This window comes from Anomaloglossus baeobatrachus, chromosome 5 (genome assembly GCF_048569485.1).
Source record: "Anomaloglossus baeobatrachus isolate aAnoBae1 chromosome 5, aAnoBae1.hap1, whole genome shotgun sequence".
NCBI lineage: Eukaryota > Metazoa > Chordata > Amphibia > Anura > Aromobatidae > Anomaloglossus > Anomaloglossus baeobatrachus.
Window position 1 is genome coordinate 551,131,074 of NC_134357.1, and position 15,829 is coordinate 551,146,902.

Sequence of the window (15,829 nt, forward strand, 5' to 3'; positions counted from 1 at the left end):
CCTCGTACACACATGGCTCCGCTCCGTACACCTCTTACACACACGGCTCTGCTCCGTACACTTCGTACACATACGGCTCCGCTCCGTACACCTCGTACACACACGGCTCCGCTCCGTACACCTCGTACACACGCGGCTCTGCTACATCCACACTGTAAAACCCTCCTGACCCCACACATAACCATCCCCTCATCCAGCACCATGACACCCAGCACAGCAGAGCCCTGACCTGCATACACTGAGGAGCTGATCATGTGACCCCTGACTCCTCCCCTCCATGTGACATCATCCCAGGTCCTGGAAGCACAGAGCTGCCATATATCTAGTGTGCGGCTCTGCAGGAGGAGGTGTGTGGAGATTCCCCATTACTGGGGCAGGGGGCATTAACCCATTTAGCTCTGAGACTTTCTTGGTGGTTTTCTCTCGCTGATTTCTATGAGGTGAGACTTTTGTTCCTTTTCCTTTAAGGTCTCTCTTTCACACATCGGGTTTTCGCCGGCAGGCACAATTCGGCAAATTACGGACAAAACTAGCGTCGCGTTTCATCCGGCGTTCGCACACTGGGACATTTTTTGTCTCCGGCAAAAAAACGCACTGCGCCGAAAGGTACGGTATGTTGGAGACTAAAAGCCTATGAGCGCTGGATTCGTCAGAATGCGGCAAAACACGCATTCCAGTGATGGATCCGGTTTTTTAATCTGAGCATGCTCAGACGAGATGTAAATTAATTTCTGGCCTCTCTGTCTATCTGTCGGTCTCTCTGTTTGTCTGTCGGTCGGTCGGTCTCTCCCTCTCACCCCCTCTCGCATACTCCCCAATCACCGGCGTGGTGCTGCAAGGCTGTCACAAAGCTCCAGCGTCTTCTCCTGATATGAAAATGCCGGCCGCTCATTATTCCATCACGTATTCACTGCTTCTCCCACCCACCGGCGCCCATGATTGGTTGCAGTCAGACGCGCCCCCACGCTTGACTGACAGCTGTCTCACTGCAACCAATCACAGCCGCTGGTGGGCAGGTCTATATCTTGCAGTAAAATAAATCATTTAAAAAAAACGGCGTGCGGTCCCCCCACAATTTTGATACTAGCCAAAGTAAAGCCACACGGCTGAAGGCTGGTATTCTCAGGATGGGGAGCCCCACGTGATGGGGAGTCCCCCAGCCTAAAAATATCAGCCAGCAGCCGCCCGGAATTGCCGCATCCATTAGATTCGACAGGATTCTACCCGGCTCATACCGAATTGCCCTGGTGCCCATAGCTGCCACTAAGTCTTAGGTTAATCATGGCAGACGTCTATGAGACCCCATCAGCGGGGACATCACTCAGGTAGTGTCGGTGTGTGTGCGGTGATAATGGGGGAGGTAGTTCCTGCGTGTGTGCGGTGATGGGGGCGGTAGTGCCTGCATGTGTGCGGTGATGATGGGGGCATAGTGTCGGCGTGTGTGCGGTGATGATGGGGGTGGCAGTGCCTGCGTGTGTGCAGTGATGATGGGGGCGGTAGTGCCTGCGTGTTTGCGGTGATGATGGGGGCAATAGTGCTGGTGTGTGCGGTGATGATGGGGCAGTAGTACCTGTGTGTGTCGTGATGATGGGAGCGGTAGTACCTGTATGTGCGGTGATGATGGGAGCGGTAGTACCTGTGTGTGTGGTGATGATGGGGGCGGCAGTGCCTGCGCGTGTGCGGTGATGATGGGGGCGGCAGTACCTGCGTGTGTGCGGTGATGATGGGGGGCAGTGCCTGCGTATGTGCGGTGATAATGGGGCGGCAGTGCCTGCGTGTGTGTGGTGATAATGGGGCGGCAGTGCCTGCGTGTGTGCGGTGATGATGGGGATGGTAGTACCTGTGTGTGCGGTGATGATGGGGGTGGTAGTACTTGTGTGTGCGGTGACGATGGGGGCGGCAGTGCCTGGGTGTGTGCGGTGATCATGGGGACGGTAGTGCCTGTGTGTGTGCTGTCATGATGGGGACGGTAGTGCCTGTGTGTGTGCTGTCATGATGGGGACGGTAGTGCCTGCGTGTGTGCTGTCATGATGGGGGCGGTAGTACCTGTGTGTGTACTGTCATGATGGGGGCGGTAGTACCTGCGTGTGTGCTGTCATGAAGGGGGCGGTAGTACCTGTGTGTGCGGTGATGATGGGGGTAGTAGTGCCTGTGTGTGTGCGGTGATGATGGGGGGCGGCAGTGACGGTGTCTGCGGTAATGATGGGGTTTCTTTCTCTCTCTCTCCCTTTGGCATGAAAAAGAAAAAAAAACAAAAACCGTATCCGTTTTTTGCTGGATCCTTCGCATACGTTTTTACACAACCTGCGACGGATCCGTTGCATCAGGCACAAACCGGATTGTGGCTGATAGAAAAAAAAACTGATGTGTGAAAGCAGCCTAATAGATACAGACGACCCAACTATAAAAGAGCGGAAACAAGTAGTATGGGGCCCCTTTCTTGGTCACCACAAGTGTAATGCCCCCTCACAGTATAATATTTCCACAGTACCGCTACGCCCCCTCACAGTATAATATTCCCACAGTACCGCCATCCCCCCACACACAGTATAATGTTCCCACAGTACCGCCATCCCCCCACACACAGTATAATGTTCCCACAGTATCGCCATCCCCCACACACAGTATAATGTTTCCAGAGTACCGCCATCCCCCCACACACAGTATAATGTTCCCACAATACCGCCATCCCCCCACACACAGTATAATGTTCCCACAGTACCGCTATCCCCCCACACGGTACAATGGTCCCACAGTACCGCTATCCCCCACACACAGTATAATGGTCCCACAGTACCACTATCCCCCCACAGACATTATAATGTTCCCACTGTACTGCCATCCCCCCAATGTCATGATAATGTTCCCACAGTACCACCATCCCCCACAAACAGTATAATGTTCCCACAGTACCGCTATCCCCCCCCCACACACAGTATAATGTTCCCACAGTATCGCCTCCCCCACACACAGTCTAATGTTCCCACAGTACTGCCATCCCCCACAAACAGTATAATGTTCCCACAGTACCACTATCCCCACATACATAGTACAATTTCCCACAGTACCGCTAACCCTCCCACACAGTTTAATGTTCCCACAGTACCACCATCCCATGCACACAGTATAATATTCCCACAGTACTGCATCCCCCTACACACATAATGATACTACAAGTTCCCCCCACTACATGATATCATAACATACAATTTGTGGTACCATCCACCCCACCCGTTATTAAATCCTTCTCCCCATTCTTGCTGCAGATACAGATGACCCCAGGACTCAGCACCGACCTCCTGGATCAGTTTCCCCAGTATGGAAATGTGGATCCGGCGGTCGGCAGGGCTATAGATCTATGAGGGGCTGTTATCTGCGGTCTGAGCTGCACAGTGTAAGGCAATGTGTAATGCTGCACAGTGTAAGGCAATGTGCGCACGCTGCATCTTTGTGGTGACCACAAAGGTGCACGTTTTTGGTCCCAATACCCTCGGCATGCATTTTTTTGCCATGTTTTGCTGCGTTTTTTTACCGCATTTTTGCCCAGTGCATTTTTTTTTTTAAGTCAAATCTGTTGACAAGAAGGGTTGAAAAATGCAGAAAGAATTGACCTGCTGCATCTTTATGGTCACCACAATAACGTAGCCAACAAAAAAGCTGCAACGTGTGGACAGAAAATCTGAAATCTCATAGACTTTGCTGGGGAAGAAAATGCATGCAGTTTTGGGAACAGAACTGCACCCAAAAAACACGGCAAAAACCGCAGCATGCGCACAAGACCTACTGAAGACATTCTGGGGACGTCATTCCAGAAGGAGAATTTTTTTAGTCAGTGTAGTTGTATTTTATCTTGTTTGTTTTAGATCTAGAATTTTAATGACATTGTTCTAGAATACAATTGTGGGATTTGTTGATTGTGTACAGAGGCCTCCCCATCTCTGTGCCTCAGATAGAATGGAAGAGGCTTTAGGCTATGTGCGCACGTAGCGTTCTGTCCCTGCAGAAATTTCCGCAGCGATTTGAATAGCACACGTGCGCTTCATATAGCTGCAGAAAGAGTCCGTAGTGAAAAAAATAAGCCGATTCCATGCGCTCTGAGTGCAGCCCCTCCCATAGACAGAGCGGGGACTGCAGGCGGAGCGCAGGAAAGAAGTGACATGTCACTTATTAGAACGCGCACTTCGGGCAGCAGCCGAAGCGCTGCACTCTAAGGCTATGTGCCCACGGGACTCTGTATCTGCGGATTTTTCATCATCAAAATCCGCAGCTTTCCCCCGGAATCCGCACCTTTTCATAGGTGCGGATTTGATGCGGATTTGACGCAAATTTTGTTGCGTATTTTGCGATTTATTTATTTATTTTTTTTATTCAATTGAATAGGCAACATCCGCATGAAAATCCGCAACAATAATTGACATGCTGCAGATTTTTCCGCAGAATTTCCGCTGCGGAAAAACCCGCAGCATGGGCACAGCATTTCCCAAATGCCATATAAATGGCTGGGGAGTAGCTGTGCTGCAGATTTCTGGAAAATCTGCGGCTTTTTCGCGAGAAATCCGCGGCAAAATCCGCGCATTTTCCGCAGCGTGGGCACATAGCCTAATACGCCACTTGCGCACGTCTCCATCATAATCTTCATAGATTATGCTGGGGACGCAGGACGCATTCAGTTACGCTGCGGTGCAGATCGCAGCGTAACTGCATGCAAATACGCAACGTGCCCACATAGCCATAGACAGAGCGGGGGCTGCAGGAAGAGCGCACGGAATAAGTGACATGTCACTTCTTAGAACGCGCACTTCGGGCAGCAGTCGAAGCGCTGCGCTCTAAAATGCCACGTGCACACGTCTCCTGCATAATCTTCATAGATTATGCTGGGGACACAGGATGCATGCAGTTACGCTGCGGTGCAGATCGCAACGTAACTGTAAGCAAATACGCAACGTGCGCACATAGCCTTACTCTGTTTCTTTCTGTCTCAATAAAATAATGGCTGCTGTCTTTCAATTACTTTAAAAATGTGGAAGATGCCTTCTCTCTATCTTCATCAAGAATATTAGTTACATGGTTTCTTTCTCGATTGCTATAACTATTATTGTATTTATCGTTTAAAAAGTTTTTATGACTTTTTTCAACAACTCTCATTAGTGATCACACAACATCCGGCCTCTGATTGCTTCGGTGATACCCGCATTCATTACTGAAGTGCAGAGTATTCTCCTGTCAGTGTAATACTAATGGCCCCATACACATTAGATAACTGTCGGCCGAACCATCATTGGGCTGACAGTTTCTCTCCCGACTTCCCCATACACCAACACTCCAGATTTTCTGTGGTCTCTATGAGAGAGACGCCACCAGACTTCTGGAGCGAAGGAGTATCTCCAGGAAGAAGAAATTGATCAGTCTTTAAAATTCAGCTTGCCGGATCCTTCTCTGCCCTGACATAATCTGTCGGGAGACCCCACATACATTACATAGTCACCCACTTAACCCTGTAATTAGCAGTCTCATCTGACTTTAGTCTAGTGTGTATGGGGCCGTTAAGATGTAACTTACTGGACGCTGACTCTAGACTGACCTAATAGACTTTTGTACCTTACAGACCCAGAGACTGTTATTTAGCATCCAGGCACCATAGTAACTCAGCAGCCCCCAAAATTGGGAAGTTGAGGAGGGGAAATGAGTCGCACAAGGGAACCCCGTAACGCTGTCAACCTTATTAGATGCCATGGTTGATTTTGACAAGTCATTAATCTGGCAGGATTTACATTGGAGCCGTAACCATAACATTCCCGCAACAATCCTGTACGATGTGTTTGTTGTTTTTTTTTTTTAAATGATTGATTGTTCTCAGTAAGAGAAACAAAATTTAAAATTTTGTAGTTGTAATACCTTTTAATGGCTAACTAAAATAAAAATAAAATATGATGTTATAAAGCAAACTTTCCAGACATCTCAGGTCTCTTCGTCAGGCATGGTATGACAAAATATCTGAAGAAACACAAATATATACACAAAACAGGGCAGAGCGATGAATAGTAAAAGCACATTTAATTAAACAATGAGCTTGGAAAGTGAATCCTTAATTAGCTTTGATTAGCTGTGTGAGTTTTATTGTCCCAATATCCATGTAGGATCAGAGGCCTGGTGCCCTTGTAGTCTCTGGAGCTGACCTCTCAGATTTTGTACTGAGTCATAAATCCTTCTTAGAGGTTAAGTCCTGTGTCCACAGAGTTAAACATTGTGATGAATTTGTATTCCCAGACCCTGCGATGGCTCTGTGATCTGAAGTTGCCTTTTAATATGACAACTTTCATGTGGTTTATGTTGTGTCCTAGAGCACAGAAATGTTTGGCCACAGGTAAATGGATTTTTTTGTCTGTAATTGGGTGCTGGTGAGCTCTCATCCTTGCTCTCAGTCTCTGTCCTGTTTCTCCAACATAGAGGCCCCCAAAACGACATATAGTGCACAGGATTAAGTACACCACATTGGAAGAGGAGCATGTGAATGTCCCAGGAATCTTATAGTCCTTCTGTGTGTTAGGGATCTGTATCCGGTCTTTGGTCTCTACATGAGCGCAGGTTTTGCAGCTCTTTACATTGCAAGGATAAGTTCCTCTTGGTGTGTCTGAGGGCATAGAACTTCAGATCATGATGCTCCTTAAATTAGGAACTTGACTGTAGCACAGCAATGGAGGATCTTTGAATATTGTTTTTAACCGGTCATCCTTGTGTAGAATGTGGTGAAGTTTCTTGGCCGTACTTCTCAATACCTCAAGCTGTGGGTTGTAGGTCACCACCAGAGATACTCGACTATTTTCCTCTTTTTTGTTTGTATTGAAGCAGTTCACTTCTAGGGGTCCTTGTGGCTCTAATGATCTGATCATCAATGGAGGTGGGGTGGTAGCCTTGGTTTAAAAATGTCTTTTTAAGATTGAGACTCAGTCCATCTTCATGTGGGATGTTAGAGTATAAGGATTCCACATATCTACAATAGGTCCTCTACCCGAGAGTACCATCTTAGCCACCATGGATGTGGAATCCTTATACTCTAACATCCCACATGAAGATTGGCTAACCGCCTACCAAATGTTTCTTGAAGCTAATGGGATCCCTTCTGAGTCTGTATTAAGACTCACCAGATTCATCCTCACACACAACGTTTTCTCTTTTGGCAAGGAGCTAGATCTACAACGCACTGGAACTGCTATGGGAAGCAAAATGGCACCACAGTATGCCAACCTTTTCATGGCTAAACTGGAAAATGACTATTTAGCATCCTGCATCCTCAAACCATTGGCCTATTTCCGTTTCATCGATGACCTCTTAATAATCTGGACCGAATCTGAGCATGAGCTTCTAAAATTTTATGAAAAATTTAATGCATTTCATCCAACCATAAACTTGACATTGGACCACTCAAAAAGAGAAATCAACTTCTTGGATACCCCATAAAAATTCAAAATGGCTCAATCCAGACATCCGTGTATCGGAAGCCTATTGACCATCCTACACACCTCAGATGGGACAGTTTCCATCTCAAACACATTAAAAAGTCCATTGTCTACAGCCAGGCCCTCAGATATAATCGTATCTGTTCCAGGCCAGCAGACAGGGATGAACACTTAACCCATCTTAAAAAGACATTTTTAAACCAAGGCTACCACCCCACCTCCATTGATGATCAGATCATTAGAGCCACAAGGACCCCTAGAAGTGAACTGCTTCAATACAAACAAAAAAAGGAAAATAGTATCTCTGGTGGTGACCTACAACCCACAGCTTGAGGTACTGAGAAGTACGGCCAAGAAACTTCCCCACATTCTACACAAGGATGACCGGTTGAAAACAATATTCAAAGATCCTCCATTGCTGTGCTACAGTCAACCTCCTAATTTAAGGAGCATCATGATCCGAACTTCTATGCCCTCAGACACACCAAGAGGAACTTATCCTTGCAATGTAAAGAGCTGTAAAACCTGCGCTCATGTAGAGACCAAAGACCGGATACAGATCCCTAACACACAGAAGGACTATAAGATTCCTGGGACATTCACATGCTCCTCTTCCAACGTGGTGTACTTAATCCTGTGCACTATATGTCCTATTGGGGGCCTCTATGTTGGAGAAACAGGACAGAGACTGAGAGCAAGGATGAGAGCTCACCAGCACCCAATTACAGACAAAAAAATCCATTTACCTGTGGCCAAACATTTCTGTGCTCTAGGACACAACATAAACCACATGAAAGTTGTCATATTAAAAGGCAACTTCAGATCACAGAGCCATCGCAGGGTCTGGGAATACAAATTCATCACAATGTTTAACTCTGTGGACACAGGACTTAACCTCTAAGAAGGATTTATGACTCAGTACAAAATCTGAGAGGTCAGCTCCAGAGACTACGAGGGCACCAGGCCTCTGATCCTACATGGATATTGGGACAATATCATGCCTGAGGAAGAGACCTGAGATGTCTGGAAAGTTTGCTTTATAACATCATATTTTATTTTTATTTTAGTTAGCCATTAAAAGGTATCACAACTACAAAATTTTAATTTTGTTTCTCTCACTGAGAGCAATCAATCATTTTTCAACTGGCTAACACGGTACCAAAACCTTTTTTTTTTTTTTTTTTTTTTTAAACAAATGTTTAAGATTTGGCATGAAATGTGCACCATCTGTTTCACAATTCTTGTATGATATGTTACATGTGCTGTTGGTACCAATTTTATTTTGCAACATTTTAGTACTTGTTTTTTTTTTCTCCTGTTTTTCATGTAATATAGAAAAACCTAAGAGGAAAATACCAGAAAAAAGACTGAAGCCAAAATTTACAAATAACTCCCGTCCGCAGTGTTCTTGTCAGAATACCAGTAGGTGGTGCAGACACTCAGGCAGGAAAACTAACCTGAGTGTAATACTACAGAAGCTGACCAGAGGTCGCCAACCTAATCGTCAGAGAAGTCAAACAGAAAAGGGTCAATGCCGAGAAGTCACGTCTTGGAAAAGCGAACAAAATTAATCACAGTCAAGAACAGAGCTGAGTTTCCATACCGGAAAGCAAACTACACAGGAGAAACGCTGGGGAGGACAGAAGACCGGGTAACTGGGGAAACATAGAGGTAAGACTGGGCAGGACAGACAGAGGATGGAGCAAGTAGGGACAGCGGAGGTCAGGTCGGGCTGGAGGGCCAGAGGTCAAGCAGGGTAACACGATGTGAAATCCAGAAATATCACTGACAGCGTCGGGAAGACAGCAGCACCAAGATATTGTGGCGAGACCCAAGGAACGAGGTCAGATCAAACAGGCCCCTCCTGGAGGTAGGATACATGCACCAGCTGAGGGATGGCAGAGCTGTGCATGAATCATGACAGTTCTTACAAAAAACTTTTTAGAAATGTATCAAACTTCTGTGTGAATCAGACATGGGATCTAATTTGATAAAAGATTACAGGCCAGGGAAGATGGGAAACCTTTATATAGGCAGTTGGTGGTGATAGAGTCAGTGACGGACTCTGGCTAAATAGGTTTATAGAGACATAGTAGAAAATGAAGATGTCGTCCTCATCATGAAGTCGTTATTTCTCATCTCGCATGTAATGAATATCTCCTGCAGTTTTACTGATGCCGATTCCAGTGTCGGTAAATGAGACGAGAATTAGTGATATGGAAGATGAGTCTATAAGCAATGTATTCAGCTGCTGACTCCGAGGACGAAACTGCTTGTTGTGTGTGTGGCCTAAAAGAAAAATGTTTTATTAGTGTGTATATATATATATAAAGTGAAAAACTGGATGTTGTAAAATAATAAAATTAATAACCCATTAATATATTATATTTTACTTATTCATTTATATAGCGCTATTAATTCCATAGCGTTTTACATACAGTGGCAACACTGTCCACATTGGGGCTCACAATCTAGAGTCCCTATCAGTATGTCTTTGGAGTGTGGGAGGAAACCCACGCAAACACGGGGAGAACATACAAACTTCTTGCAGATATTGTCCTTGGTGGGATTTGAACCCAGGACCCCAGCACTGCAAGACTACAGTGCTAACCACTGAGCCACCATGCCGCTGCACATTAATGAATCCCCCCTAATCCTGTACCATCGCTGCTTAGGTCCCCGCCAGTATCTGTATTTCCTAGTCATTCCCATTGAATTTGTGATTTCTTCAGCAAATTAGTTGGGTAATGTAGCAAGTGAATGGTAGCATGGAAAAGACATCTTAGTCAGCAATTTAAATTATGTTCCGGTCCATACGAGAAAAGAGAATGCAATACCATATTCTTTCTAATCATATGTTTCCTATTATTGTCTCCCGTAATTGTATTATTGCAGTGAGCTTCAGGAAAAAAAGCGCAATCTGGGGTTTTATCCGAAAAAGATGATTAAAAAAAATGTTGGCGATGCTCACCTAGACAGCTTGTGTATAAAACCTCACATATGTGATTTTCCTCAGGAATGAGAGGGTTCTCTCTGAAAAGCGTAGAAATAAATCACTATTGACCTACTCCTGGATGTTTCTCTGACTATGGGATCGTGGCAATCATACCCATTCTTCTTCTCCTGGTGTTTGTAATTGTATTATTACACCGGATTCTTTATGATGTGACATCGTCATCTTCTCCCCATTCAGGTCCCTACAATATCAGACCCTCTTAGTGGAGGTCTTCTATATAAGAGAGTTCTCCTGATTGCCCCGTGAAGCATGGATATGGACAGGGACAAGATGACGGAGAGGATATTACACCTCACCCTAGAGATCCTCTTTCGGCTTACTGGAGAGGTGAGATATTCTGATGACGTCACATTACATATTTCTTGGGAATAACAAATAGACAGAACTGGAGAGGTGAGGACTCTTGAAATGTCTGTAGTGAAATTTATTAATGTGTGTCTCCATAACCAGGATTACACAGTAGAGAAGAAGACCTCTAGGAAGCACTGTCAAGACCCTGTGTCTGAGAGATGGGAAAGACCCCTGAGCCCAATCACGGGGCCTCCACCTCACTCGCCAATGCAGGAGGACATCAATGACCAGAAGATCCTAGAACTCACCTACAAGATGATTGAGCTGCTGACTGGAGAGGTGACACTGCTGGGAATGCTGAGACATTATACAGTAATGCTATGAAGGGATCGGTAGATGACGGTATCATTGTATGTGTCAGGTTCCTATAAGGTGTCAGGACGTCACTGTCTATTTCTCCATGGAGGAGTGGGAGTATTTAGAAGGACACAAAGATCTGTACAAGGACGTCATGATGGAGGTTCCCCAGCCCCTCACATCACCAGGTAATAGGATTAAACACACAAGGCCTATAATTATCTGTATGTAAGGAATGAATTCAGTCCCTGTATGTGTCTCCTCCAGTTCTATCCAGTAAGAGGACAACACCAGAGAGATGTCCCCGTCCTCTTCACCCACAGGACTGTAAACAAGAAGATCCCGATGTTCCTCAGGATCATCAGGTAGATGGAGAGAAGGTGCCATGAAATCTCCCTATGATGTGTAGACTGCTGTGAAGGTCTTGTGCTCAGTCTTGTTTTATCCTCCAGTATTATATGTTTTATACTTGTGTAATGAGAGCGGTGGAGATGGCAGGATTAGAGCTGATCATAGATTTGACTTCTCTATCTGTCTGTGACTTTTAAAATATTTGTTTCAGGAGGAAGATCTGACACATATTAATACTACAGAGACATATGTGATTGGTGATGAGGGGAGTAAAGAGGAGATTCCTACAGATAACCACCCAGGTGAGTAGTGACCACTAAATGCAGAGAAGTCACAGATTCTTCTCAGTCACCGGCTGTGGGTACTTTATCGGTGGTGTAGTCTGGATATATCACAATCATGTGGTCACCATTTTGCCACTAAACCACAACATTATCCTCCACCCAACAACTGGTCAAATTGCTTTGGGTATTGAAAATCCTTCTTCCATAGAGCTTACAACTTGGATCCACTTACCGTATTTTTCGCTTTATAAGACGCACCTGATTATAAGACGCACCCCCAAATTTGGTGAAGGAAAAGAGAATTATTTTTTTTTAATGTTAAATGGGGTCCATCTTATAATGCCAGTGTCCCTCTAACAAATCATATAGGGTATATGTCCCTCATAGCCCCCCATCCTAAAATTAGCCCCCTTAATCTGGATATGGCCCCCTTATTTTGAATATAGCCCCCTTGTGATTTCACACGTACCCCTGTGCTGCCTATGGCCCCCTATGGATTGCATACATTCCCCTGTGCTGCCTATGGTCCCCTATGGATTGCACACGTTCCCCTGTGCTGCCTATGGCTCCCTATGGATTGCATACATTTCCCTGTGCTGCCTATGGTCCCCTATGGATTGCACACGTTCCCCTGTGTTAGATAGCGCCCCCATGCTGCTGCCCATGGCCCCTATAGATCGCACAAGTCCCCCTGTGTTAGATATCGCCCCCATGGTGCTGCCCATGGCCCCTATAAAGATCGCACAAGTCCCCCTGTGTTAGATATCGCCCCCATAGTGCTGCCCATGGCCCCTATATAGATCGCACAAGTCCCCCTGTGTTAGATATCGCCCCCAGGCTGCTGCCCATAGTAAAATAAAACCCTCTTTCCTTTCCTCCTCCAGCGTTTATCTCCCTCCTGTCTCCCTCCGTGCTTCTCTTCCTTACTTCCTGGTTCTCAGTGCGGTCATGTGATCGGCACAGCAGACTGAGATCTCTGCCTGCCTGATCACAGTGGAAGCAGGGACACGGGGAGAAACGCTGGAGGAGGTAAGTAAAGCTTTTTTATTTTAGAATGAGCAGCAGCATGGGGGCCAAATCTAACATAGGGGGGGGCATGTGCCATCACAGGGGGGCACAGGCTCATATAATATGCACCGCTGCCCTAGCCCCTCACTGCGTGCGATTTCAGCACCATCGGAGATGGACAGCGGCTGTGCATTTTATATGAGCGGGAGCAGGAGATCAAACGCTGCCACCGCAGCAATCACCTGCCCCCAGCACAGCGCCCCCACCTCCCCTGGACCCTGCAGTGTACATATATATATATATATATATATATATATATATATATATATACATACACCCCCCCCCCCCGTATATTCGGCTTATAAGACGCACCCCCTACTTTCCCACAAAATTTGGGGGAACAAAAGTGCGTCTTATAAAGCGAAAAATACGGTACCCCCTGGAATTAGAAGATGTCCAGATATGTTAACTACAAAGCCAAATTACAGCGTACATACAATGTGCTGACAAGTTAGAAAATCACGTAAAGAAAAATATTATGAAGGGCCTTTAAGAGAAAGCAGAGGGTAATGATGTTGTTGACTTTGTGAATTCTAGTGAATTCTAGTATATTAACAGAGTTTCCCTTTATCCTGACTTTTTAATTTCTTTTAAAACCAACTAACTCCAAAACAGGAATGCTATAAACTACACAAAAAACATTCCACCTACTCCATGATAAATATATACTAGAACAATGGGCCAAGGAGAAAAGAATGATGTTTAACATGGACAAATGCAAAGTCCTACATTTGCGTAAAAGAAATGTAAAAAGCATATATAGTATGGAAGAAATAGAACTAAGCGATAGCATCAGGGAAAAGGATTTGAGCATAATAGAAGATCCCAGACTCAACAGTAGCCAACAGTGTGGAGCTGCAGCTAAAAATGTCAACAAAATTTGGGATGTATCAAGACAAGCATTGTATCTAGATCGAGAGATAATTATTCCCCTTTACTCTGCCCTGGTCAGACCCCACCTGGAATACTGTACACAGTTTTAGGCGCCCCAATTAAAGAAAGACATCAATGTATTAGAGCAAGTCCAGGAAAGAGCAACCAAGGTGGTAGAAGGTCTACAAACTATGTCCTATGAAGACCTGCTAAAAGAACTAGAAATGTTTAGTTTGCAAAACAGAAGGCTGAGAGGAAACTTAATAGCGGGCTACAAATATCTGAAAGGAAGTCAGTGAAGAGGGAACCCCCCAATTCTCATTAGCACAGGTAAGTACAAGAAGCAATGGGATAAAACTAAAAGGAAGGAGATTCAGATTAGACATTAGGAAAAGTTTCTGGCAGTGAAGGCAGTCAGAGAGTGGAACAAGGTGCTACAGGAGGTAGTGACTGAAAATATTGGTCCCCTACAATTATTTAGATCACCAAGAGCCACCAAGCCACATACTCTAATTACCCCTGACATGTTTCGCCACTAATAACACATTTTTTATTGATGAAGACTGTTGAATTTGATCATTTCAGTAGATTTGTTATTGTCTATAGTCACAGATTTTTTTTTCCAATTTAATGTTTTATTGAGTTTTAAAGAATATGGATCCATGTTATAACTGACAATGCAAAACCAAAGTCTATGCGACACAACACATTTGCAAACGTCATGACAGTATGTAAATGATTGATATAATACATGGATAGTCGTTTTGAACCAAAAAGAATAATAAGCCATTTGAGGAAAGGTTAAGAAGCAGTATGATCACGAAAAATAGCAAAGGAAGGAGAAGTCAGGGCAGGAGGGGAAGAGATGGAGAATAGAGCGCATCGGCCAGGTCTGATACTTTGTCCGTTGAACCAAGACATGTTGGAAGGGTGGTGAATATTATCTGAAGTAAGTGGGGCCAAGGTGCCTATTTTCCAGAGGTTAGATTAGTTCAAGAAATTTTTTGCCAGAGAGGAATGACTCCCATTGAAACCATTTAGTGGCTGTCGCCACCGTCTGTCCATGCGACTGGGCCGTCACCATTTCCATGCGGTGGATCACATTCACCTCCATTACCCACTCGTCTATCGTAGGGGGGTCAGGATCTTTCCAGCACCGTGGGACCACTGTCTTGGCTGCCTGGAGAAGGTGGCCCAAGAGGGACTTTCTAAAGGCCTTTTCCGAGACATTAAAAATGTATAGTAGGACTGACTCTGGGCGGCTGGGGACTATGATCCCTGTGACCTCCTGTATAGCTGCTAGTACTTTTTTCCAAAAGACCCCCAAGCCCGGGCAATACCACCAGATGTGGTGCCTCCCTGTGCTCCACAACGCTAACAGGTATCATTTACCTCAGGACACCACGCATGAAGAGACGCTGGGACTCTGTACCACCTGGAGAGTATTTTATAGCTGGTTTCTTGCATTCTGGTGGCCACGACGGACTTGTGGGTCAGTCGGAAGCAACGTGCCCACTTATTCCCGAGGAACGTCTGGTTGACCTCTGCTTCCCACGCCGCACAAAGCGAGGAAGGGACGCCTCTGCCGCGTTGGTTATGATCTTATATATTTTTGATATCGCATGACGTGTATCTAAGGACCCAGTGCAAAGGTTTTCAAATGGGGTTTGGGGTGGAATATGCGCCATAACAATGTTTTGTGAGATTATGAAGTGTTTGAGTTGTGCATATTCAAAATGAAACCGCATCCTGAAATTACGATTTCCACAATCTCCAGAAGTGGTAGAAGGGAACCCCCAGGGGCCGCCTGGTTCAGTCTTAAGGGGCTCTGTTTCGTACTGCCCAGGAAGTTGTTGGGTGATGCCCCCGGTAGAAACTCAGGGTAATCGGTTAATGGCATAAGGGGTCCTCCCGGCTGAATCAGGCGATTGCGTAATGATGTATAGTGTACAGTTTTCAATGTTTGTTTAGTGCTATAAGACATTTCGATCTTATGTTTGGTAAGGAGTGGCCAGGTCCACGGCAGGGTCAGCACTGACAAGGGGCATAGATCCTGCGCTAGGCAGACCCAAAGCTTAGACCCAGAGCTATGCAAGAGGTCCAAAACTCTGGCATGGGCGGCCGCCATGTAA

The 15,829-nt window shown here is 45.5% G+C and overlaps 1 protein-coding gene across 1 annotated transcript in view; it reads left to right on the top strand.

The window, feature by feature from the left end:
• The first annotated feature begins 323 nt into the window (after window positions 1–323).
• LOC142312968 (uncharacterized) overlaps window positions 324–15,829 on the top strand; it is a 408,714-nt gene continuing 393,208 nt past the window's right edge. The window contains exons 1-4 of the mRNA XM_075351957.1: window positions 324–440; window positions 8,793–9,128; window positions 10,651–10,800; window positions 10,924–11,103. Of these exons, the coding sequence (XP_075208072.1) occupies window positions 10,723–10,800; window positions 10,924–11,103 (258 nt within the window). The 5' untranslated portion in view covers window positions 324–440; window positions 8,793–9,128; window positions 10,651–10,722. The remainder of the gene's footprint in view (window positions 441–8,792; window positions 9,129–10,650; window positions 10,801–10,923; window positions 11,104–15,829) is intronic.